The 25,109-nt window shown below is 43.0% G+C and overlaps 1 protein-coding gene across 2 annotated transcripts in view; it reads right to left on the bottom strand.

Annotated features, from left to right (window-relative positions):
- The window catches only part of LOC146060377 (angiopoietin-2-like), a 65,050-nt gene that overhangs the window by 28,056 nt on the left and 11,885 nt on the right, over positions 1 to 25,109 (bottom strand). For both annotated transcript variants that reach the window (XM_083173518.1, XM_083173519.1), the window contains exons 2-6: positions 12,409 to 12,564; positions 10,681 to 10,802; positions 8,038 to 8,270; positions 5,910 to 6,034; positions 2,797 to 2,898 (exon numbers count right to left, since the gene is read on the bottom strand). In XM_083173518.1, the coding sequence (XP_083029644.1) occupies positions 2,797 to 2,898; positions 5,910 to 6,034; positions 8,038 to 8,270; positions 10,681 to 10,802; positions 12,409 to 12,564 (738 nt within the window). The remainder of the gene's footprint in view (positions 1 to 2,796; positions 2,899 to 5,909; positions 6,035 to 8,037; positions 8,271 to 10,680; positions 10,803 to 12,408; positions 12,565 to 25,109) is intronic.

The following is a 25,109-nucleotide window of genomic DNA, read 5'->3' as shown; positions in this document are numbered from 1 at the left end:
AAAAATCGGGGAACCCCTATTTGTCGGGTTCCCTGATTTTTAATCACCGGCCCCGGCTCCTGCAGCCTGGTGCTGGTTACAGCTGTGGGGGGGACCCCACGCCGTTTTTTTTTAAATTTATTTATTTAATTTTTCTATTTTTTTTACACCTTGCAGCCTGCACGGATCTGACTGATCCGTGCAGACTGCCTGTACAAATTCGTATTAGCGGCCGTATATATGGCCAGCTAATACGAATTCCTACGACATCGGAGGGTAACAAAGCAGTCGTATATGACTGCTTTGTACATTCCCCTCCGGAACACGACTTTGCATACGACTGAAACAGTCGTATGCAGTCGTAGGGGAAATACCAATACGAAAAACTAGGTTTTTCATATTGGTAAATTTCCCCCTTTATCACTTCACCAAGCTTAATAAATCTGCCCCACAGTGCTTCTGTGTACACCTCTAAATCCGGCCCTCTGTGTCATTTGTCTTTCCTATTGTTTGCATATAAAATAGGCAATTATCCTAGGTATGGCACTTAATCTACGTGTATGTCTCACTCTTTCTGACATCTATATTGCTCACTTTCTCTGCTTTCTTTAGGGCCAGATGGATCAAGCTTCAAAAATGGATAAAGTGGAGAGTGATAAACAACCAGCCAATCAGCTCTTACCTGTAATTTTTCAAACCCAGCCTGTAACATGGTAGTTAGTAACTGATTGGCTGGCTGTTTATCACTCTAATTTTATCACTTTTTGAAACTTGATACATCTGCCTGTATAAAGTACAAGTAGTGTCCAAGCTTGACCTTTAAATCCATCTTTCTTTTTTTGCCCTGTTGGTCTCTGTCTCTCTGTCTCTACTCTTTTACTCCCTGCCTTCTTGTTTTCTTTCACTCTATACACCCTTGTGATGCGTAAGGATTAATCAGCTCTAGTGGCCCCTCACTTTCTCTCCTTATGTACCTTCTTGGCCTACAGATGGAGCCCTCTTCATCTAGCCCTTTAATAGGATTAAGTGAGTAATAGGATTACTCTGCTAATCCCCTACTGTATTGTTCTACAGTATATATTGTATTGCTGCTGAGAACAATAGGATAGCCATGGCTAGCCACGACCTAAGGAAGATAGCTGAGAGGGGCTCCTACTGTATGTGTCTATTTCTACAACATTTTGGTCTCTATTTCACTACCTGACCTCTTGGTATGTCTCTCTCTCTCTCTCTCTCTCTCTCTCTCTCTCTCTCTCTCAGCAGCTGGTGTGTGTGCCTCTCTCTTTACTCTTTTAATCCATCTTTCTCTCTCTCTCTCTCTCTCTCTCTCTCTCTCTGTTTAATCTTTTGGTCTGCCTCTCTCAAGAGCTTTTGGTCTGTCTCAGTATTTCCCTCTGTGTCTCTCTCTCTCTCTCTGCTCTCCTAAGGGCAGATCTACCATGTTTCAGAGAATTTCTGCATCAATTAAGGTTTCCCGCATGTATGATTAAGAATCCACAGCAAGCAAAAGAGATATCTGCTGCGTCACTATAGTTTCCTTCCCCAGAGCAGTACCATAGGTTTCTATGGGACACTGAAATAGGTTTCATAGGTTTCTATGACCTTGTCGGTATTTTGACCATCGGTCAATGGTTGTCAGTATTATGATTACAGTCGGAATTTTGACAGTCGGTATTTCATATCAAATCCGCAGGTGATGCTGATGTGCAGAGAGAGTTATGCTGGCCACACATCAGACCAACTTTCCTCCAACCATCCAACTAGTTGCTTGGATGGAATAAAAATATGGTACTGAATGGGAGCAAATGTAATATTTACTTCAGAAATTTGCTGCAAAAATCTGGAAAAGGACAAAAACTGTCCCCTCAGACACGTTACTGTCGCTCAACCTGTTTGATTTAAAAAATTTTACTGAATGTTTTTGTCAGTTTTCCTGGGTTTGTGAGCACATATCTGATTGTCCTTCATTCCTATCCAGTACCATATTTTATTTTATCCAAGAAAATAGTAGGATGGTTGGAGGAAAGTTGGTCTGATGTGTGGCCAGCATTAGATTTGGGTAGTGTGTGTTCAAACTGAAATCTAAATTGCAGTTTAAAAATAAAGCAAACAATATTTACCCTGCACAGAAACAATATAACCCACTAAAATCTAACTCTCTCTGCACAAGTTACATTTGCCCCACTTGCAGTGCACAAGGTTTTGCCCATTTAATAAAGATTTTGCATTGGTGATCAATTCTGAATCAGGCCCAATTAGCGATATGCTATGCACTGTGGATGCAACATAGCGATCTATGATACATTTCACCCTTGGTCTGTAGCTCTATCTTTACCCTCCTTGCAATCACTGTCTCCATCTCCTCACTTGTTCTTTCCTACTTTTCCCCTTGTGTTACTATATTCCCTTAAAGTCCATACTAAGAAAGTATTACTATAATAACTATGTAGCACTGGTGAAAAAACTATTGCCTTGCTGGGTCCAGGTGCCTGGAGGGCATGGTAAAGTTATACCCCTTGTTTTGTCTCTGAAGAACCCAAAGGCCAGTGGCAGAATGATGCTGCTAGTGAAAGCAACAGCAGATAATAACTATGCAGCAGTCAGTGACATAACAAAGTAGAATGAAGTTGCAAATACTGTAGCTCTGCATAGTTACGATTGCATTATATTGGTATAGTGTAACATTCAGCAACACACACCACAGAGAACTAGAAGGTACAGCACTCCTATGCCATCCAGGGCTTGTGCTTTGTGAAATGTATGTGATTATTTTTATAAGATGAGAGGAAGAAGAGAACAGGCCAACACTCAACTTACTTCTTTGTATTCCTTCCAATTCCGGTGAAAGTTCACAGATCCGTCCTTGCGATTCTGAATGACGGTCCATCCTCCACCACTAGTGTCCATCTCACAGAATGCCTGCATAGCACCATCACAGGATATTATCACAATGAAATGAGTGCCGTACTGAGGTTTTAGAATATAGAATATCCTTAATCAACGTTTATTGATAAATCTGTAGTAAGCATTATTATTCCTATTTTCTTTTTAAATCATGTAAATTTTTATTACGTTTTTATAAACTACATGAAATTAACAAAAAGGTAGAGGAACATAGAGTTGGAAAGAAGTGGCATGGTGTATGGGCATGGTGCTGAAAATGGTATTAATTTCACATATAAAACCAATGTTAACATGGTTAATGAAAGGAATTTATTATTTGTAATATAATTTGGTACTTGTGTACTAGCGCAGCACCCACGATAATTAGTCGCCCGATTTTTTATCGCATAGGCCATACACCCGATGGTATGCGATGCGATTTTGACCCATGTAAGATATTAAATTGTATAAGCACCCTAATGGGTGCTTTCAATGCTTAAATGCACCCCCACGCCACCCCCCAAGTATAAACGTGAACCCGAAGCATGGCGAGCGCAGCGAGCCCGTGAGGGGTGGCGGTACGCGTCCTACGACCTTTTCATACCCCCACTATCCACGTCGGCGTGATAGTGGGGGTATCTGTGAAGGTATCCGCGTCCGCTCGCCTCGCTGCGCTCGCCACACTTTATAAAATCAACTCCACGCCGGCGTGGATAGTGGGGGTATGAAAAGGTCGTAGAACGCGTACCGCCGCCCCTTGCGGGCACGCTGCGCTCGCCACGCTTCGGGTTCACATTTATACTTCAGGGGTGGCGTGTGGGTGCATTTAAGCATTGTAAGCACCCATTAGGGTGCTTATACAATTTATAATCGCATCCCAGCGCATTGTATGCCATATACAATGGCATACAATTTGAAAATTGTATGCCATTGTAGAACATCGGCCGATATCACGTTGCATCGCTTGCAATATGGTCTGCGATGCGATGGGCGCCCTGCTAGTACACTAGTACCTATAATTTGCCTTGGGGGGGGGGGGGGGAACAAGTTCATCAGTGAGTAATGTCACTTAAAACAATAATTGTTTTAAGAATTTTTAGTATTACTTTATTTATTGTCATAAAGTTTTAAAGAAAGTGTTTGATATACATCAAGTTTTGAACAGTATTAGACCAGTTTTACCCACTTATAAGAACATGTGTAATATTAAACCTCTAATAATTATAAACTTAAATCTTGATTATTGTTATTTAAATATACTGTATAAGGGACAATTCAATTATATGCAAAGGAAAATTAGTGAAGCTGAGGGCACTATGGGCCAGACGTATCAGGCTTCAAGTGATAAAGTGGAAAATAATAATCAACCAGCCAATCAGCTCCTACCTGTAATTTTTCAAACCCAGCCTGTAACATGGCATTAGAAGCTGATTGGCTGGTTGTTTATCACTCTCCATTTTATCACTTTTTAAAGTTTGATACATCTGGCCCTAAATGTGCAGCAGCCGGGGCCACAGATGGCAGGGTGGGGCCTAATCATGGCAATGACTCAAAAAAGTTATGTTCGGCACTGGCAGGGCAGGCCTATGGGAAGAGAGGTACTTATTTGGCTTTCCATACTCCAAGCATATCATGCGGGCACAGTAGACTGCACAGCCAGACATGCAGCAGCATGTCAAAATAATATGGAAAGGGCAACAGAGCATAATGCAATGGTTATGGTTCACGATGGGTAGGCTGTCTATGTACCGTCAACATTTTATACAAAAAAAAAAGAAAGATCTATAAAGTTCAAAGAAAGTCTTAGAGAGGTTGTGCCTGCCCATTTGCGGTCTCAGTCTGAGACATATACACATACTGATTAATAGACAGCGATCTGAGTAAGGCAGGCAGGTGGTTCCTATTTTGTGATCCTAAAATTCCTTACACATATGGAATACATGGTGGTGGATGGTTTAGCAATTAGCATCTTTTTTTGTATTATTAAACTTAATGTACTGGGCACTTTTCTTGTGTCAAGGAAAATATCATATTATTCATACACCTACATAGTTAATAGGCATAGCATACCGTAATTTATGTATTAAACATGACTTCTGTCCACTTGATAATAGACATGCTCATACTTTTACCCACAGCAAGTGTTACTATTGTAAGTGAAGCAATAGAGATGGCAAGGCATAGTGTAGTTATGTTATATATATATATATATATATATATATATATATATATATACACTGTATATCTTCAGGCAGCTGCTATCATGAAACAAAACCTCCAGTGGTAACATATGTTCCTTGAGTGCCCATATGGGAAGCATTGAATTCCTTATTTCAGAGACTCATTTGACAATCACGAGTGCAGAGAAATGTGTGTGTTTGTAAAGATTTATTGTTTTCATCTTTCTGTCTGGTGTAATAGAAGAATCCACCAATCACAGTAATCACAACCTTTACGTCTCATAAATCAGGAGAACACAAATACTTGACTGGAAAACATGTCTGTTGTTTCTCAATCATTACACTTTTAATCAAAACTATTTAATTTTCTGAAGCTGTCTTCTGTATGTCCGTATGGTTTACCGGAATGTGCTTAGTACAGTAACCGACAATCATGTATCACACGTTGCTAGCTCAGGTAACATACAGTAGATGCAGGGCATCAGAATATATGGCTAGATAAATGAGGGGCATAGAAGGGGTAGAAGCAAGCATAAACAGAAGGTCAGAATGAGAGATGGCTGGGTTTATGAAGAAGTGGGTCTTGCAAGCCCATTAAAATTTTTTAGAGAGGTCTGGATTCTTATAGCAAGGAGTAGATAATTCCAGAAATAAGGAGCACAATGGCCAAAATCTAGGAGGGAGGAAGAAACCAGTTGGCAGGACAGGAGGTGTGCACTATTAGGACCAAATTAAGATTTCACTGGCCTACAAAGTGTATGAATATCATCTATCATGGCTTATTTCAATATGGCAAACATATCTATCAATGGTGTCATGCAAGTTAGTCTGTATGGCGTATAAAAGATATCAGTTACTAGCACTTACTTTTATGGAGTCAGTAGAGTTAGAGAAGCGCAAAGTGTAGACTCCACTTGATGTGAGTCCAGCCTTATAAGCATCTGCACAGTCGCGAAAACTCATCTGCTCCTCCTTTGGAATGACGGGGATATCTGGAATAGCAAATGATTCAAATTTTAAAATAATGACAGAGAGTGAGGAGAAAATAATACGAAGGGATAATATTGTACATTCTTTATTGTCAGTATCAGCAATACTGAACATTACAGTAATTTATAGGAGGGCATCCCGCTAGGACCATGTTGTTCCAGACACCAGCCACCTGGACACAGTTTTATGAAATTGTACTTATTTGGCTGTAACATGTTTGCTTTATTGCTGTTCCAACAAAGAAAACAGCAGGAAAACGTAATGCCTCTTCCTAGAAGTTTCACTTGCTAAGAGTGGCAGCTTTACAAGATTTATAGCTATCAGGAGGCCACTAACATTACAAGAAAGACTGCTCTATTGAGTTAAGCAAAAACACGCAGAAAACATAGACTATTATGCGGTATTCATTATAGCTAAAAATGCAGCCAAACCTCAGAAAGGAGGTTATTCAATCATTTTGCAAGGAGAAGAAATGTCAATGATTCGCCAATCAGTATTTAATCGCGTGCGTTTTCACCTGTTTTTGTGGCCATTTTCACCAAGGGCCAGATGCACTAAGCTTCAAAAGTGATGAAATGGAGAGTGTAAAACAGCCAGCCAATCAGCTTCTACCTGGTATATTTAACACCCAGCCTGTGACATGGCAGGTAGGAGCTGATTGGCTGGCTGTTTATCACTCTCCATTTCATCACTTTTGAAGCTTGATACAGTACATCTAGCCCTAAAACACGTGGATTCGTGGCAAATTCGACTATCCACATGGTTTTCAACGGTGCTGGATATTTTACCTAAGTGAAAAATCGGCACTGAGATTGAATAGGGCAAAAATCTAATAGGCCCTAAAAATGGGTGAAAATTGCACAAATATATTGCTCCCAAAATGTTCTTTTTTGAAGGTTTGACTGCTTTTCTCATATGCATCATATGTACGTTATTCAGCAGGCCACACTATCTTATATAAACCTTATGAGGCCGCCTCGCCACAGTCTCCCTCCGCTGCCTTTGCACGGATGTGAATACATTTGCAGCTGTGCATACAGGGGGAAAACCATTCACTCATCTTCGGATGGCTTTCCCCCTGTTCGCAGCCACCAAATAAATCTAGACTTACTCAGCATGATGATCACTGTGGGGAAATGAAGGCCATTGTTAAATCAGCGACCCTCTTTTCCCATGGCAGGGCCCATCTACAGTTTTAGGCAACACTCCCAGAAAACGCCAGGATGTCGCCTACAAACACCCCAGGCTGTCAATCACCTGCCAACAGGCAGTGATGGTTATAGATCGCTGTCTTTGCTTGCCTGCATGGCTCGCGCATGCGCACTGTTGATCCTGCACATGGGCAGGTTTCCCATAATGGCTCGGGTTGCGCATTTGCAGCCGAATGAATGTGTCCAAATCTGGCCCATTATCATAGGATGCCCTGAGAGGGATCCAATCAGATCCCTACCAGCACCCTAGCGGTGCACATATCATAGTATGCAGAAGGACTCCTAGGTCATACACCCTTCTATCACAAAGGACAGCTCTTATGGGGAGATATGTCCTTTGTGACTTCTTTCTAGCATACAGCATTAATAAATGGGCTGTGTTTGCAATGAGTTGCGGGAACCATTGCATGTAAAATGCGATGATTGATGCATTCCGCTTATTATGTTATGGCCTATGTTATATACAGTATACAACCGCATACTGTAATCACATCTGGTAATATTATATGTATATATTAGGAATAAAACACATTATTGATATAGGGCTGGATGCTCTAAACCAGAAATATGGTAAAAACACAGTTATCTGGGTTTCTACCTAATTTCTGTATGCTCTAACACCCCCTCCGCAGTGTCAGCACTGCGGACGGAATCGCCAGCAAAAGCTGCCGGTTCCCTGCAGGAGCCTATGGGCTTCTTACCACAGCGCTGTGTGAGGGATCCATCACGTAGGGGGGACATATATGTTAGAGCATCCCGCCCATACTCTGCTGTTTGGGTACAATTGTACTAACGATTGTATTGTGAAACCAGGTTGGCAAGCTGGCTCACTGTCTCCATTAAGAACGCCTGCTGTCTCTGCAACATGCTGCTGTTTAGCATTGCTGTGCTGAGCTGCTGTCCGAGCTCCCCAATGAGAGCACCCTGCTTGGAAAGCAGCTCATCTACATGTAGCTTCTCTGCTCTCATCCCTTCTGTTTCTTCCTGGTGTTTTTCCTCCATCTCCAGAACTTTGTGCTCCAAAAAACTGTAAATACATGAATTGCACAGACAGGGCACAGATTATACAGAGATAGTACTTCCCATATACGTTTATTGATCACATCAATGGTCTGGTGCTTTGATCTGTACAGTGGCCCTTATTCAGATCTGATCGCAGTACAAATTTGTTCTCAAAATGGGCAAAACCATGTGCACTGCAGGTGGGGCAGATGTAACATGTGCAGAGAGAGTAACATTTGGGTGGGGTGTGTTGAAACTGAAATCTAAATTGCAGTGTAAAAATAATGCACCCAGTATTTACCCTGCACAGAAACAAAATAACTCTCTCTATACATGTTACATCTGCTCCACCTGCAGTGTACATGGTTTTGCCCATTTTGAGAACAAATTTGTACTGCGATCAGATCTGAATAAGGGCCAATATGTAAAAATAAAGTGAGTGTCAGTGCTCAATACTTGAGTGCAGCTTACAAGCTAAAGGTGGTATTACCTACTGGGATCTAGCGCCGGAGTGTGTCAAGAAAGTATACCCTATGGGTTTCTATGGGTGCTGTTTTAGCAGTCAAAGGCAGGATATTACAAATGAGCTTGCCCCCATACACTCCCCTGTGTATGGATGTTTATGCAAAACATCCATTTGCAATGGGGCGGGGAAATTCGCACAGTGGCGGGGAGGCCATTTGTTCATCCGGCGAGCGCCTTAGATGGCTCGCTAAGCAGCAAATATACGCTGCTTAGCGAGTCAACCACAATCTGGCCCTATGTGACTTTCAAATATGCACATTGCAAACTGATAGGTAAAATGCAGGTTTTTAGACCTGGTTATAATAGGTCAGATAGCACAAACTGTAAAACAGATGCATGAATATTGACATTTTTGAAGGACAGAATAAAATGATAGATATTAGCAGTGCTATTTTTCAGCAGGAACCAGCAGGAACTCAGTTCCTGAACCTCTAATTAAATATGACATCATCAGGAACTGAAAATCTAATTTCCATAAGATAAGTTTTATTTTAAAGTCACCTGTGAGTGCCTTTGTTTCTAAATACAATATATACATCTATCTCTCCCTCCCTCTCTCTATTATATATGTTTTTTTTTATTTAATTGATCCACCCCCAGACCTGGAGTTCCTGAACCTATTTTTCTGGAAAAACAGTACTGGATATTAGTATAGCTCTCAACAAACCTCCTAAATTCACTAAGAACGAGATGTAGCACAACTTGGAGAGAAATAAAGTAAGCAACCAATTAACTTCTGTCATTTATCTAGCACAGTTCTTTAAATATATGAAGCTGATGCTTGGGGCAATTGCTCCACTTTATCTCTCGCTAAGGCTTAATACATCTCAACCTTAGAAAATGTAATATGCAAATTATCTGTGGTCTGTATTGTAAACATAATTTATTAATAATTGCAAAATATTGCAAAAAACAATCCTAGCTGTGGGTGATGGGTTAGTGTGAAAAGTGCGTGGTACAGTATATGCAAGACAAATCTACAGTATGTTGTGACTTTGGGGTTGATGTATCGCATAGTAAAGGTGTGTACACATGGTGCGATGTGGTGGCCACCGGGACCTGGCAGGGACGGAGATGCAGAAATAGACTTGCCTATTTCTAATTTGGACCTGATGTTGCGGGGCAGTACATCGGGATCGAACGCGGCTAACACTGTGCGATTCTGATTAACTTTCTATTCGATTTTATTAATTAATATAGTCAAAATCGAATGCAAAGTTAGCCAGAATCGCACCGTGTGTACACAGCAATAGAGCAAAGCGACCCATTGGAGAATTTGCCTATAGCAGGTGTCCTCCTATATCTAGCCTCATTATGCCATACCCTGGGAGACACTTTATAGAATGCAGTAGACAAATGATAGGTAGATTCTGACTGTTGCTATGGGCATCTTATGATCTTATGCGCATGTTCTCTTTGGAAGGCTTGAACATATCCCCCAGAAAGAACGATAGGAGTGAAAAAGAAGTTTTATGGCAGCTGTCATTACCTGTACAAATGATATATAATACCTATTTCACACATGCAGCCTGGGAAATTGGCGGATCTGCCAAGGCAGCAAATTACTGGGTATCAGACCAACCCTAGTAAAGAGCACGGTCAGCAACCAGAGACTTTATTTCAGGGAGTTTGCTTTCACACATAGAAAAAGACGTGGGCCCATGTACTGTATGCTCACATGCAAAAACCTGCTGCATGTATGAAAGGGGTATAGGACATATCTGAAGATGTGATGGTCTTTTTGTTACCTCTTCTGTTACTTCACTTAGGTCTTCTTTCTGAGGCAGTATATGTAAATATCTACCTATCCTGCTCAATGAAGTCACTTCCATGTGCCAAGAAATAAAGCTTACTACACGTTACAATGATATAGTACCGGTAATTTATTTGGTCACAGATTCCTACAGTACCTGTTCTTTTCACGTAACTTATTGATTTCTTGTCTTTGCACCAGTAACTCTTTCTCCAGCTTGTTGGTGAATATGGAATTTTCCAGGAGTTGACTTTCTAATTTATTTGTATGGTTGAGAACCTACAGGATACATACAGGTTATATATATGCACAAAAATTCCTCCCCATAAAAATTCTCTGCTGAGCAATTGCAAAAGAAAAAGAAAGAAAAAACACACCATACAATCTTGACTATATATACTTGAGATTTTGACTATGGCCAATTTTGAGTATACTAGAACACTAGACTGTACACAATATAGTCAACATTGGCTTGTCTGCACAGTCTATTTTTTCTTGTGATGCCGATCCCACAGGGAATTGCATCGACATCTTCCAATATTGACTATATAGTTAAAATTGCACCATGTACATTAATGGTAATAGTGATTGCAGACAGCAAAGCAAAAGATGTAAGTGGTAGACTGTAGGCTGTATGTGGAGTATATAATTTATTTATTGACAGTTTCTTATATAGCGCACACATATTCCGCAGCGCTTTACAGAGAATATTTCAACATTCACATCAGTCCCTGCCCCAGTGGAGCTTTCAATCTATATTCCCTACCACATATACATTCACACACAGATATTTGAGGGTTAATTTTGTTGGGAGCCAATTAACCTACCAGTATATTTTTGGGGGAGGAAAATGGAGTACCCGGAGTAAACCCACGCAAGTATGGGGAGAATATACAAACTCCGCACAGTTAGAGCCATGGTGGGAATCGAACCCATGACCTCAGTGCTGTGATGCAGTAATGCTAACCATTACACCGTCCGTACTGCCCCAATATGGGTATATGGGTATATGTGGGATTCCTTAGTCAGATATGGTCAATTAGCATAAGCCATTGCTAGTCATGGCCTTGAATGTTATCCTATCTCTCAGCGAAAAATCAATGGATCTATTTTTTTTATTTTTTATAATTCTTTAAGTGGTCAACCAGCAGAGAAATAGACATAGAAACTAAAGGACCACAGAAGCCCAATACTGACCACATTTTTTAAAGTAAGGAAGGTAGGGGAAGAAAAGGGAGGGAAACCACAAAAAACTGTAAAAAGGTAGGTATACAAATAGCGTCCAGTAAAGTGAAGAATAAGCATGAATGTGCTACATAATAGTTACATATTTTCAAATATAGTAGAATGTGACAAGCAGAATAGCTGCCAAATAATGTCCATAATGGACTTTGTGTTAATGTGAGGATTACAGAAAATATGTTCTGAATGCTATATAGGACTCACTGCTACGGAAGACAGACAAGGTAAACAAAGCTGTTGAAGCAGTAATCGGAAGGATGGAAAGTTATACAGAACATGTGTTAAGACAAGAGACAGAACATGAGCAGATGCAATAGGTAATACAAAGACAAAGGGAGGAGGACCTGTGGAACAGTAATGGGGACATTGTGGCTGCGAAAGAAGCAGCCACAAGAGCCCAGACAGAACCAGACAGGTGGATGGGAATTATAGCCATGACAAGACAGGAGCCATGAATGGAAAATTCTGAGAATACCTGCAAGACAGCCAGAAAGTTGACACTTCAGAAAGATGCACATAAATGTTCAATATTGCATATTCATCTTGAGGTATTTACTACTTACAGCACTATATTAGTACTTAGAATAAGGTACCACATATTGCATATTGGCATGTAATATTTGTACTTTTCCATAGGAACTACCTGCGTCTCAACATCAGCTAGCTTGTGTGTCTGCTCGGCAGTCTGAGTAAGCAGATTTGCTCCGATTTCTAATATGGTGTTTGTGAGATTCTGTACAGGAGGATGCTGGGAGTTGACCCTCTCACCTTTGCCATTGTCCTGGATGTAGCTTTCTAGCTGTAATACAAATATTGAGAGCCATAAGAATCATTGTAGTAGAACTACAGTGGTAACTACGTAATATGCTGTAAGATTTAGATCCCAATAGTGTAGTAACCTGTTATTTCACTGCGTTGTATCCAGGGTAGGGATTGCCAGTGACCATCAAAAATTTGTAATCATCAATGGTTTATGGCTGATGTGGATTTGTTTTGATATCGATGTGGGAGAACCAGATGGTTTCCCTACATTGATGGCACAGCATAACCGAATAGATTTTTTTTATTTTCCCCAAAACTCCTAAAACCCTTGTCACCACGCCCCCGTCTTCTGATTGGGCCCATGGCCAGTCAAAGAAAATGTATAGGTAAAGCCATCGATGATCATCCATCACATGATGAAGCCATTTGACAATTGACTCGTGGATGTTTCTATACAGTTTTCCCTGGGCATATTGGCATGGCCATGAGGAAGCAGCAAGCTTCGTACAACTTTTTAAAAGTAGCACTAGCGACAGAGGGGCAGATTTATTAGGCTTGGTGAGGTGATAAAGTGTCTGGTTTTTATCACAGGCCAATCAGCTCCTATATGTGACGTTACAGGCTTGGTTTGAAAAATGACAGGTAGGAGCTGATTGGCCGGTGATAAAAACCAGACACTTTGGGGCAGATTTTTTAAGCTTGGAGAAGAGATAAACTGGAGATAAAGCGGAGAAAAGGTAAAAGGAGATAAAGCATCGGCCAATCAACTCCCAACTGTCTTTTTCAAACACAGCTGATTGGCTGTGTTATATCTCCTTTTACCTTTTCTCTGCTTTATCTCCAGTTTATCTCTTCTCCAAGCTTAATAAATCTGCCCCTTTATCACTTCACCGAGCTTAATAAATCTGCCTCAGAGTTCTTTGTGGGTTCCACAGCATAGCCCGTGGCCTTTTCTGCACATTCCCCATTAAGCTTTAAATGGGTCTTTACAACATAATCTAAAACTGGTCTGATATCAAAGCCAGCTTACTAACAACTTAAATATTGATAATGTCAGTATGATATATCTCAGAGCACAATAAGCATGCTCCTGACTTATATTTCACTGCACAGGTTACATTAAGGTAATATTACAAAACAACCACGGTGTAATGCAAAACCTGCTGTGGGCCCACTTGAGTCTTGCTTTGAAAAAACAACAACTCATTTTACTGCATCGGGGTTCACAGGAGAAGCAGGGATCCCTGATGGCTGTTAACCCTCACTGATGCCCTGATCACTGCTCCATAGGTAGGAGAGTATAATTGTTATTTTTTTTTTACACAGTGATCAGCTTGTGTGTCCAGTGACTTTTTTTTTAGGTATACAAGTGAAAGGAGAAAATAAAAAAGTGGAATAATAAGACTAAAGACAGAGAGTGGAAGTCTTCTTGATGGGGACAATGTAATAGCAGATCATATTAATAATTATTTCTGCTCAGTATTCACTGCTGAAATAGAGGGGAAGGGGGCCCACAGTTAATTTGCAAGTATAGTCACAAAACTTAGGGAGAAACAAGAACATTTACTTAGGAGAAAGTCCTCACAGAACTCTCAAAACTGAATGTGGATAAATCAATGGGGCCAGATGGGATACATCCAAGGATACTAAAAGAGCTTAAAGGGGAGCTGGTAAAACCAATAACAGTATTATTCAACCAGTCACTAGCTACTGGAGTAATCCCAGAGAACTGAAAAACAGCAAACTATGTCCCACTGCACAAAAGTGGAAGAAAGGGAGAGGTAAGCAACTATCGACCAGTGAGCCTTACATCAGTAGTAGGGAAATTGATGGAAACACTCTTAAAACAAAGAGTTGTAGAATATCTTCAAACTAGCAATTTACAGGATCCGAAACAGTATGGGTTTACTGGGGAAGATCATGTCAACTCGTATTGACTTTTTTGACTGGGTGACTAAAGTAATAGATAGAGATGGGGCTGTAGATGTAGCTTATCTAGACTTAGTAAGGCTTTTGACACATCACAGACTGTTAAACTTGAAAGCTTGGGATTGGATTTTAAGATAGTTGAATGGATAAGAGCGTGGTTGCAGGACAGAAAGTTGTAGTAAACGGAGCACAGTCAAAGGAGACAAAGATTACAAGTGGAGTACCCCAGGGATCTGTACTTGGACCAGTGCTTTTAAATGTCTTTATTGGTGATATTGCAAATGGAATTGAGGGTAAAATGTGCCTTTTTGCAGATGACACAAAGGTATGAAACAGGGTAGACACACCAGGAGGGGTAAAACATATGATTGATGATCTAGGTAGATTAGAGGAATGGTCAAGAGCATGGTAACTACAGTATAATGCCAAAAAATGCAAAATCATGCACTTGGGTCTCAGAAATCCAAAGACTAAATATAGTATAAATGGCACTTTAATGGAAACTACTGAGGAAGAGAGGGATCTAGGTGTCACTATTTCAGGGGACTTAAAGGCAGGTGGGCAATGTAACAAAGCAATGAAGAAAGTCAGATGCTTGGTTGCATAGGGAGAGGTATCAGCAATAGAAAGAAAGAAGTAATAATGCCACTGTATAGGTCATTGGTGTGACATCATCTAGATTACTGTGTTCAGTTATGGAGGCCATATCTCCAGAAGGATATAAATACATTAGAGACTTAACAAAGAAGGGCAACTAAAATGGTGCATGGCCTACATCACAAAACGTACCAGGAAAGACTAAAAGATCTTAATATGTATACTTTAGAGCAGAGAAGGGAAAGGGGGGACATGATAGAAACTTTCAAATATATCAAGGGCTTTAACAAGGTACAGGTGGGAGACATTCCTCACAGGAAGAGGATCAACATAACATGAGGACATGCACTGAAACTAGAGGGAGGAAGATTCAGGGGAAATTTGAGGAAGAATTACTTCACAGAAATAGTAGTAGATAAGTGGAATAGCCTCCCATCAGTGGTGGTAGAGGCAAATACAGTAGTACAATTAAAAAAAAAAAGGCATGGGATAGGCATATTGATATCCTTACAAAAATTAAGGATCAAATATGGTTTGAGGTAACATGTTTAAAAAAGGGGCAGACTAGGTGGGTTCTTATCTGCCATCAAATTCTATGTTTCTATGTTTCAATGGGCCAGATGTATCAAGCTTCAAAAAGTGATAAAATGGAGAGTGATAATCAGCCAGCCAATCAGCTCCTTTCTGTCATGTTATTGGCTGGGTTTGAAAAATGACAGGTAGGAGCTGATTGGCAGGCTGTTTATCACTCTCCATTTTTTTACTTTTTTACGCTTGATACATCTGGCCCAATGAGAGAAAGTTGTGCCTGGGTAAGGAATTTGCACTTTATTTATTTTTTTCACAATTTTTTTTTTTTTGTAAATTTGACATTTCCCATTATAAGATATGGTAAAAGTGATCTGGTTACTTAAAAAGTGCAAATTAAAAGGTTTCGAGTAGTTTTTTAATGAAATCTACTTCAAAGCCCATAAGTGCATTTAGGTGATACTAAAATAATGTTAATAAATTGACCCCATGTCACATACAGCATGCCTCCCAACTTTTGTATTATGTAAATCAAGACCTGCCACGCTAAATGTGCGTTCGGGCCAAGAAGGGGGCATAGCGTCAAATTCGGTGGGAGTGGCCTCTGGCAAAGGGCATTGTCTATTGCCTCAACTCCTATTTTTTTCTGAACCTGCCCTCATTCCCACGGGACACTGTGAGAGAGACAGCGGGACAGTCTGCAATTAGTGGGACTGTTCCGCAGTAATCGGAACAGCTGGGGCTGGGAGGTAATCATACATCACTGTCCAATGACATGGGTGGACAGAACACTTCCCCATACAAAATCAGCATAATCCTGTTGAAGTATTATGTGCTAATCTGAGCATTCCAGTTATCTGCAGTTTGATAAACTTCCACCCACTTGGGACTTGTGTGTTATGGTGGATTCCTGTAATTGTCTTAATAAATTGGAAAAAGGTGTATACCGTAAGTAAAATGTTAAAGCTGAAATATCTCAAAGGGACAACTAGTATACCAATGCCAGTCAAATTCATGTAATTTCAATTAAAACTGAGAGGTTACAGCCATTGAATACAGCACACAGTAGTCCAATGAAATGTGTTACAGCAGCATCAATTCTGTCTCCCGCAGACTACTTACTTGCAGCCATGTTTTGCCAATGTCTATAACTGGAAATGCTTTTTTGCTGCAAGTAAAGGCTGATTTAAAAAAGCAGAGTTTGATTAACCTTGGACCCCACAGTTGTCATACCCTTGAGATATATACTGTAAATATTACTTTATATTTTTTCTGCCATTTGTGTTACAAAGGGATTTGTTGTTTTTAGGCTGTGTCAGCTATAATTATAAAGCAAGAAATCTGGGACAAAGGCCCTCATTTGCTACGGATCACAAATGGGATCCACAGCACACCTTCCCCGATGGTTAATCCTGGGATAGCATAGTACAAATGCAATCATCTCGGCTTGATTGACAGGCAGAGGTGTTCACAGATAAAGAGATGGAAAGGGAGGCAGCCGTTTCTTGTAGTGGTCAACTTTGCCTTGTCAGCTACCTTGCAACAGGCAGCCTGATGAAGGTTAAACTTAAGGGCCCTACATACGCAGAGATTTGTGCCAGAGATTCATAACGGGAGATTCAGCATTAGAGATTTCACGCTCTCAGATAATGAGCCACATAGAGAGATTTCTGTCAGAGATTCATAATGGGAGATTCAGCATGGGAGATTTCAAATCTGTTACGACTGTCACTTTCTTTAGTAATTTCCTAAATAAACTTATAAATAAATACATTTTGCATATTGCCCCCTCACCCCAAACAAATAAACATTGGTGGCATAGTGTGTGTCCCCTCCCCAGGGGCGGGCTGGGCCGGGGGGCAGAGTGCCATATGCCCCCCGGGCCGCTTACCCACCCACTGGCTGCGGGCCGTGCTGCGGCTGGATCAGCTTCTCCAGCCCTCCTGCACTGGCCGCGGCTTACAGAACACGGCCGCGGCTACAGGAAAATGGCCGCCGGCCCCCTGCACTGAGGACATGTTCTCAGTGCAGGAGGCCGGCGGCCATTTTCCTGTAGCCGCGGCCGTGTTCTGGAAGCCGCGGCCAGCGCAGGAGGGCTGGAGAAGCTGATCCAGCCGCAGCACGGCCCGCAGCTAGCGAGTGGGTAAGCGCTCTCCCCCCCCCCCTCCCTCACCCCAGCATATGTGTTTCTGTCACTGTGGGGGCATATCTGGCACTGTGTGGGGGCATATCTGGCACTGTGTGGGGGCATATCTGGCACTGTGTGGGGGCATATCTGGCACTGTGTGGGGGCATATGTGTATCTGGCACTGTGGGGGGCATATCTGGTACTGTGGGGGCATATATGTATTTGGCACTGTGGGGGCATATGTGTATCTGGCACAGTGGGGCATATGTGTATTTGGCACTGTGGGGGCATATGTGTATCTGGCACTGTGGGGGCATATGTGTATTTGGCACTGTGGGGGCATATGTGTATCTGGCACTGTGGGGCATATGTGTATTTGGCACTGTGGGGGCATATCTGGCACTGTGGGGGCATATGTGTATCTGGCACTGTGGGGGCATATGTGTATCTGGCACTGTGGGGACATATGTGTATCTGGCACTGTGGGGGCATATGTGTCTGGCACTGTGGGGGCATATGTGTGTCTGGCACTGTGGGGGCATATGTGTCTCTGGCACTGTGGGGGCATATCTGGCACTGTGGGGGCATATGTGTCTTTGGCACTGTGGGGGAATATGTGTCTCTGGCACTGAGGGGGCATATGTGTCTCTGGCACTGTGGGGGCATATGTGTCTCTGGCACTGTGGGGGCATATCTGGCACTGTGGGGGCATATGTGTCTTTGGCACTGTGGGGGAATATGTGTCTCTGGCACTGTGGGGGCATATGTGTCTCTGGCACTGTGGGGGCATATGTGTCTCTGGCACTGTGGGGGCATATGTGTCTCTGGCACTCTGGGGTCATATCTGGCACTGTGGAGGAATATGCGTATTTGGCACTGTGGCAGAATATCTGGCACTGTGGCGGCATTTGTGTCTGGCACTGTGGGGGCATATGTGTATTTGGTACTGTGGCGGAATATCTTGCACTGTGGGGGCATATCTGGCACTGTGGACATCACATTGTGCGGTGTAATGGGCATCATGGTATGGGGCGTAATGGACATTACGGTGTGGGGAGCATTGGGTAATTGCCATCACAGTATGGGGTGTAATGGGCATCAAGGTGTGCAGCATAATGTGTAATTAGCATCACAGTGTGCGGTGTATTGAGTAATTAGCATCGCAGTGTTGGGCGTAATGTGTAACTGGCATCATGGTGTTCAGCATAATGTGTAATTGGCATTACGGCATGTGGCTTTATGTGTAATGGGTATTACAAGGTTCGCTAAAATGTGCAATCTGCAGGTACACAATACAATCATGGTACAGGCAACGCCCCTTATGATAGGCCACGCCCCTAATTTTTCGGCGCGCCTACGGTGCGCAAAAGCATTCCTTCCGACGGTGACTTGGCTGATTATGGGCCAGTGCTCTGGACTTGCCCCCTAGGCTAAAAGTTGCCAGCCAGCCCCTGCCCCTCCCCCAACCAAAGAAACATTGGTGGCCAGTGGCATATAAAAAAATGATAGTGTGGTGTCCCCCCCACAAGCATGACCAGAAGCATCCCCCGTATTTTGGGGTCCAGCACCAGGCTCCCCTAGCAGGGGGTTTAATGCCATAGCCAGGGGACACACTTGATGTGGTCCCATGGCCAAAGCATTACCCACCCTAACTAGTCAGCACAGGCCGGGAGTTTTTGGGGAAGTGGGAACTCCCCCCAAATGAAGGGGTCCCCCCTCTCCAGGGCACCCCAGGCCTGGGCTGAAACCCGGGGCTAGCCCCTGCACCCCTGGGCGGTGGGTACAGGGTTGATAGCTTGTTTAAACAGTAATATTGTCCTTTACAGTAGGAGTACAGGTCCCAGTAAGCCTGCTGGTACTTGGGAGAACCACAGGGCATTAAAGGCCCGCCGATATCTATAGTGCCCGTGTAAAGGAAATATTAAAATAAAAACACAGGTTTTTAAATATTTTTTTAAACTGCATTTTATCTTCACCCAGGGGGGCTCCTGCCACCCCAGGGCTTCTGCGTTGTCTTCACCTGGGGCAGCGGCCTTTTAAGCTCTTTTGCAAGGCTGCTGCTTCCCAGGGCTTCGGCCTCTTCATCTGTGTTCTTCACCTGGGAGCAGCAGCCTTTGCAGCTCTTTTGCTTGGTTGCCACCTCCCAGGGCTTGTTCTTCTGGAGCTCTTCTCTGCTCCTCCTCTGCCGTAGGACTGTCTGACCCCGTCTATGGGGCGGGGCAATGACATGGCAATCCGTGATTGGCTGGCTGCGGCCATGGATTAGGGGGACCCGGAATACCACCCATGGGGACCAGGACCGCCGTGACCACCAGGGTGAGTTTATTAAGGGTGGGGGGGGGTGTTCGGAAATGCTGCGAGGGGGAGAAGGGGAGGGTGGGATCGGAAATGCAGCGAGTGGGGGCGGAAGTACTGCGAGTGGGGAAGGGGGGTCCGAAGGGGTGCGAGTGGGGGAGGGGGATCCGGGTGCCGCGAGTGGGGGTCAGAAGAGCCGCGAGTGGGGGAGGGGGGGTCCGGGTGCCGCAGCAGCACCGGCTCATGTCAGTGTGTGTAGGCGCGCGGCGGCCAGGAGCTGCATGTTTTAAAAGACATCCCCAGGCAGCTTTCCCTCCCGAGTCCCTGCAGCACCCCTAAGACTCAATGTGCACACACTTATGTCCAAAAGTCAGATCAGTTTACAGAAGTCATATGTATCAGTGTGCATCAGGCAAAGATTGTTTGATACCTTTGCAGCAAAAGCTGGGTACACATGAACAATGGGTTCCAAGCACCATCTAGTGCAACGGGACACCACAGGATACATACACACTTACTGATGTCCCCCATGATGAGTGATGGCAGGACAGTGAGTGGGGGCCATGCTGCAGAGTCTATAGTGATATCCTCCATCATCCAGCATATACAGGCAATGGATGATGTCACTGACGACGCACATGAGCGTGCATCACCAGCGACTAATCTAATTTCAGATTTTTCTTCTACGATCCCCATGGCAGCCAAGACCTTGGGATTTTATCCCTCTCCCTTCAGATAGACAGGTTGTTTTTTTTCTAGGACCTCCCCCTTCCTGTATAAAGCCACTCTCCTCCCCTTCCGCCTTGTCTTTTTTTCCTGTTTCCTAGTGTTCAGTTAGACTAGGGGAATAGGTTTGTTATTTTGATAGCAAGAGCTTACCTCCTTAAATCAAGGGTTCACTCTGGGGGGTAGGACTTATGGGAGTGTGACCTATGAAGGTGCCTGCCCATACAATCAAGCCTGGATATTGTGTCCCTTCGGGTTTTGCACTCAGGCAGGAAAAGACAGAAGCTGTGTGGACTTACATGGCTGTATAAAGCTTTTCAGATGTCCCATCACGAACAGCAGCCGACAAACGCATGTGGAGCTTGTGTTTCTGGCAGCAGAGCGCACAGACGGCAAATGAGCAGAGGTCCAGCTGGCGGCATAGCAGGAACGCTGTTTTGCCGTGATTAGCCGCCGCCGGAAGACTACAGCTCCCACAAGGCAGCGGGGGCACAGCGCAGAACTTCCGGCGGATGGCAAAGCAAACAGAAGGATGTTTGCTGCGAATAGCCGCTGACGGAAGACTACAGCTCCCAGAAGGCAGCGGGGGCATGGCGCCGAACTTCCGGCGAACGGCAAAGTGTGTGGCCGGGGCTGGAAACTACAACACCCACAAGGCAGTGCGGTGGTGATAGCGTAGCGCTGGGGCTTCCTAAAACTCAGGCAAAAAAATCGGTGTGCATTTCCCACAGGGCATTGGGGCAGGTCCCAGGATGCATGTGGAGGAGGGGTATTTAAACCCTGCACAGATGGAGATAGAGTGGGTGATTAATCCATGCACTGGTCTCAAGTCAGCTGCTCTTCTGAGTAAGGTAGGAAAACTGAGGTGTTTTGGTTTTTCCTTGTTGTATACAAAGTACATGAATAAGGTATGCTAAACTTAAATGGTTTGGTCTATGCAGGTCTGTGTATCTGCTACAACAGGAAAATGTATTTGCCCTCCCCCCATAAGTCTGATAGTGCCCTTGTGAAGTATTTTCTAGGATAACAAGATTCTGGTAAATTTTTGTAGATAGTGACAGATATTTTTATTTTTTATTTTTTGTTAGTGTGCCTACTAAGGAAGCAACTACAATCCCTAAAAAGATAAGAAAATAAGTATATTGATAGAAAATGTATGGAGTGTGACACAGTGTTCTCTAGCACTCAGGAGAAATCACTATGTGAAGATTGTGAAATTAACCCTACACCTGTCCCAGACCAATCAAAGATTTTACTGGATCGGATGGATTGAATGAGAAAATCTTTCGTGTCAAAGGAAGAATTTCAAAGCTCCCAGACTAACAAGAGATCTAGGGATCAGGCAGATTTTAGTGATGGAGATGCTTCATCAGAGGGCCTCATAGGAGATAAAGATGACACTTCTTCTGAAGAAGGGGAAATTAAGGAAGATTCCAGAGTATTTAATTTTGACAATGTGGAAAGCATACTTAAAACTATTTATAAGACCATGAACATTAAAGAAACAGTCACTCCAACCGAAGGGGAGGATATAATGTTTGAAGACCGGTCAAAGAGGGGAAGACACTTCCCTGACCATAAAGTTATGAAAGATATCATTTCAAAGGAGTGGTCAAACCTAGATAAACGTCAAGGGAAACTCTACAGAATAGACCATATGTATCCTATTAAGGATGAGTTGTTCTTACAATGGTGCACATTGCCAAGGGTAGATGCGGCAGTGGCGGAGTTAACTTCCAAGACCACAATCCCTCTAGAGGATGGGGCATCTTTTAAAGATCCCATGGACAGAAAAATGGAGGGGTCCCTTAGAAAACTGCATTTTTCATCAGCAGTAGCACTGAAGTCAGGGGTGTCTATTGCCTCAGTAGCTAGAGCATTGAGACTTTGGGGTACATCTCTGCATACCGATATTGGTGAGAAAATTTCCAAACAATATCTCTTAAAAAACCTTAAGATGATGCAAAAGGCAATTGAATTTATTTGTGAGGCATCAATAGACATGGTATCTTTTTCAGCAAGATCTCTGGCAGCAGGCGTGTCGACAAGAAGAGCGTTATGGCTCAGAGCTTGGGCAGCAGACTCTCACTCCAAAAATAGGCTGGTATCCCTTCCGTTCGAAGGTGAACAGCTATTAGGCTCGAAATTGGACGAATTGATCCACAGAATCACAGGCGGCAAATCCCTCAAGTTACCGCAAGATAAAAAAAACAAAGTTCCCGTTTACGTCCTCAGCTAGACAGCAATACAGGGCGGCAAGGGGATACAGACCAGGAAGGCCCTACAATCAGAGAGGACTGTTTCAAACATCTAAGCAGTCCTTTCGTCAGAACTTAAGAAGAGGGCCCAGACAATGACAACTACAGTCCCTGTGTGGGAGCCCGTCTGCTGCAGTTCTCAAAGATTTGGGCAGATACAGTTCAAGACAGATGGGTGATGAGAATCATACAAGAAGGTTATGCGATAGAGTTTATACAAATCCCAAGAAGAGACCGATTCTGGGTATCAAAAACTCCCAAAAATTGGAGTAGAAAGAAAAGAAATGAAAAAGATTGTGACACAACTATTAAAAATAAAAGCGATAGAACCAGTGCCAGATCAAGAACAGAAGAAAAGCTTCTACTCAAACATCTTTCTAGTAGAAAAGAATACGGGGGCTATCGCACTATATTAGATCTAAAAAAATTGAATACGTACGTAAACACAAGAAAATTCAGAATGGAGACACAAAAGTCAATCCTGGCGGGTATAGAAGCAGGAGATTTTATGGTGTCATTGGATCTCAAGGACGCATATTATCACGTCCCAATCAAAATCCGAGACAGAAAGTTCCTGAGGTTCTGTGTGATGGGGGAACACTATCAATTCAGATGTCTCCCGTTTGGACTGGCTACATCCCCCCGAGTGTTCACGAAAGTGTTAATCACCCTAATAGTGGAACTAAGACTGAAGCACATTCGGATATGGCCGTACCTGAACGATCTACTGATTGCAGCGTCCTCAAAAAGAAAAGTCCAAGAATATGTAGAGACCGTAATAGAATTTCTTCAAGTTCATGGTTGGATAATAAATTTCCAAAGAAGTCAGTTGAATCCGACAAAAAGTATACAATTCTTGGGGGTCGTGATAGATTCCGAAGCGTTCAAAGTGAAACTTTCAAGAGAATGATGTCAAAGAATAAGATCTACGGCCAAGAATATAGTAAAGTCAAAGTCAACTCAACTAAAAATCTGTCTAAAGCTGTTAGACATGATGATGTCAGCCATTGGAACAGTTCCATGGGCACATTGGAAGTTAAGGGATCTGCAATGGACAATTCTTCCATATATAAAAAGAGGTGCAGCATTGGAAACAGTCATCAAGATATCACCACAAGTAAAAAATTCACTAGTCTGGTGGATGAGCATAGAAATGGAAGAAAGCACAATATCCTTGGCACTTCCTATATTTCAGGTGGTCACAACGGACGCCAGCTCACTAGGATGGGGAGCTCACCTAGGAGACCTGACGATTCAAGGGGAATGGACAAGGAAAGAAAGCCTAAAGTCATCCAACTGGAGAGAAGCAGAGGCAGTCTGGAGGGCGATAGGTCAATTCGCCGGGAGACTGTAAGGAATACACCTAAGAGTCTTCTCGGACAATACGACGGTGGTTGCACTCTTGAATCATCAGGGTGGGACAAGAAGCAAAGACTTGATGTCAGTCATCTCGAAGGTCTTGATCTGGGCGACGGAGAATGTTCTTTCGCTGACAGCAGTGTTCTTCCCAGGGGAAGACAATACCCTAGCAGATTTCCTGAGCAGGAGCAAAATTCTACCAGGGGAATGGGAGTTGGACGCAGAAGTATTCCAACAAATAGTCAGAAGATTTGGGAAGCCGGACATAGACCTTATGGCGACGACTGCCAACAGGAAGGTTGAGAACTTCTTCTCCAGATTTTATCTCTACCAGTCAGCAGCAGTAGATGCCTTTTCGATAAAATGGAGCTTCCGACTGGGATATGTGTTCCCCCCATTCCCTCTGATACATAGAGTATTAAAGAAGATAATAGAAGACAAAGTCACAGTAATCGTGATTCTTCCATTTTGGGTGAGGAGGTCATGGTTCTCCATAGTCCTAAAGTTGGCGGTCCAGAGCCCTATGACTCTACCAATTTTTCCCGGCTTACTACATCAGGGTCCGGTGGTCCATCAAAGTCCAGAGACACTATCACTGAAGGCATGGAAATTAAAAGGAGGATTCTAAAGAATCGAGGCCTATCAGATCAAGTAGTTAACTTACTGCTTAAGGCAAGGAAGGAAGTTTCTTCCTTAGTGTACTATAGAATATGGAAAGCGTTTATCCGTTGGCGGGGATCAGCGAATAATATGTATCAGACA

This window comes from Crinia signifera, chromosome 2 (genome assembly GCF_055691185.1).
Source record: "Crinia signifera chromosome 2, ASM5569118v1, whole genome shotgun sequence".
Lineage (NCBI taxonomy): Eukaryota > Metazoa > Chordata > Amphibia > Anura > Myobatrachidae > Crinia > Crinia signifera.
Note: the sequence above shows the minus strand (reverse complement) of the source record. Positions and strands in the feature narration are given on the sequence as shown.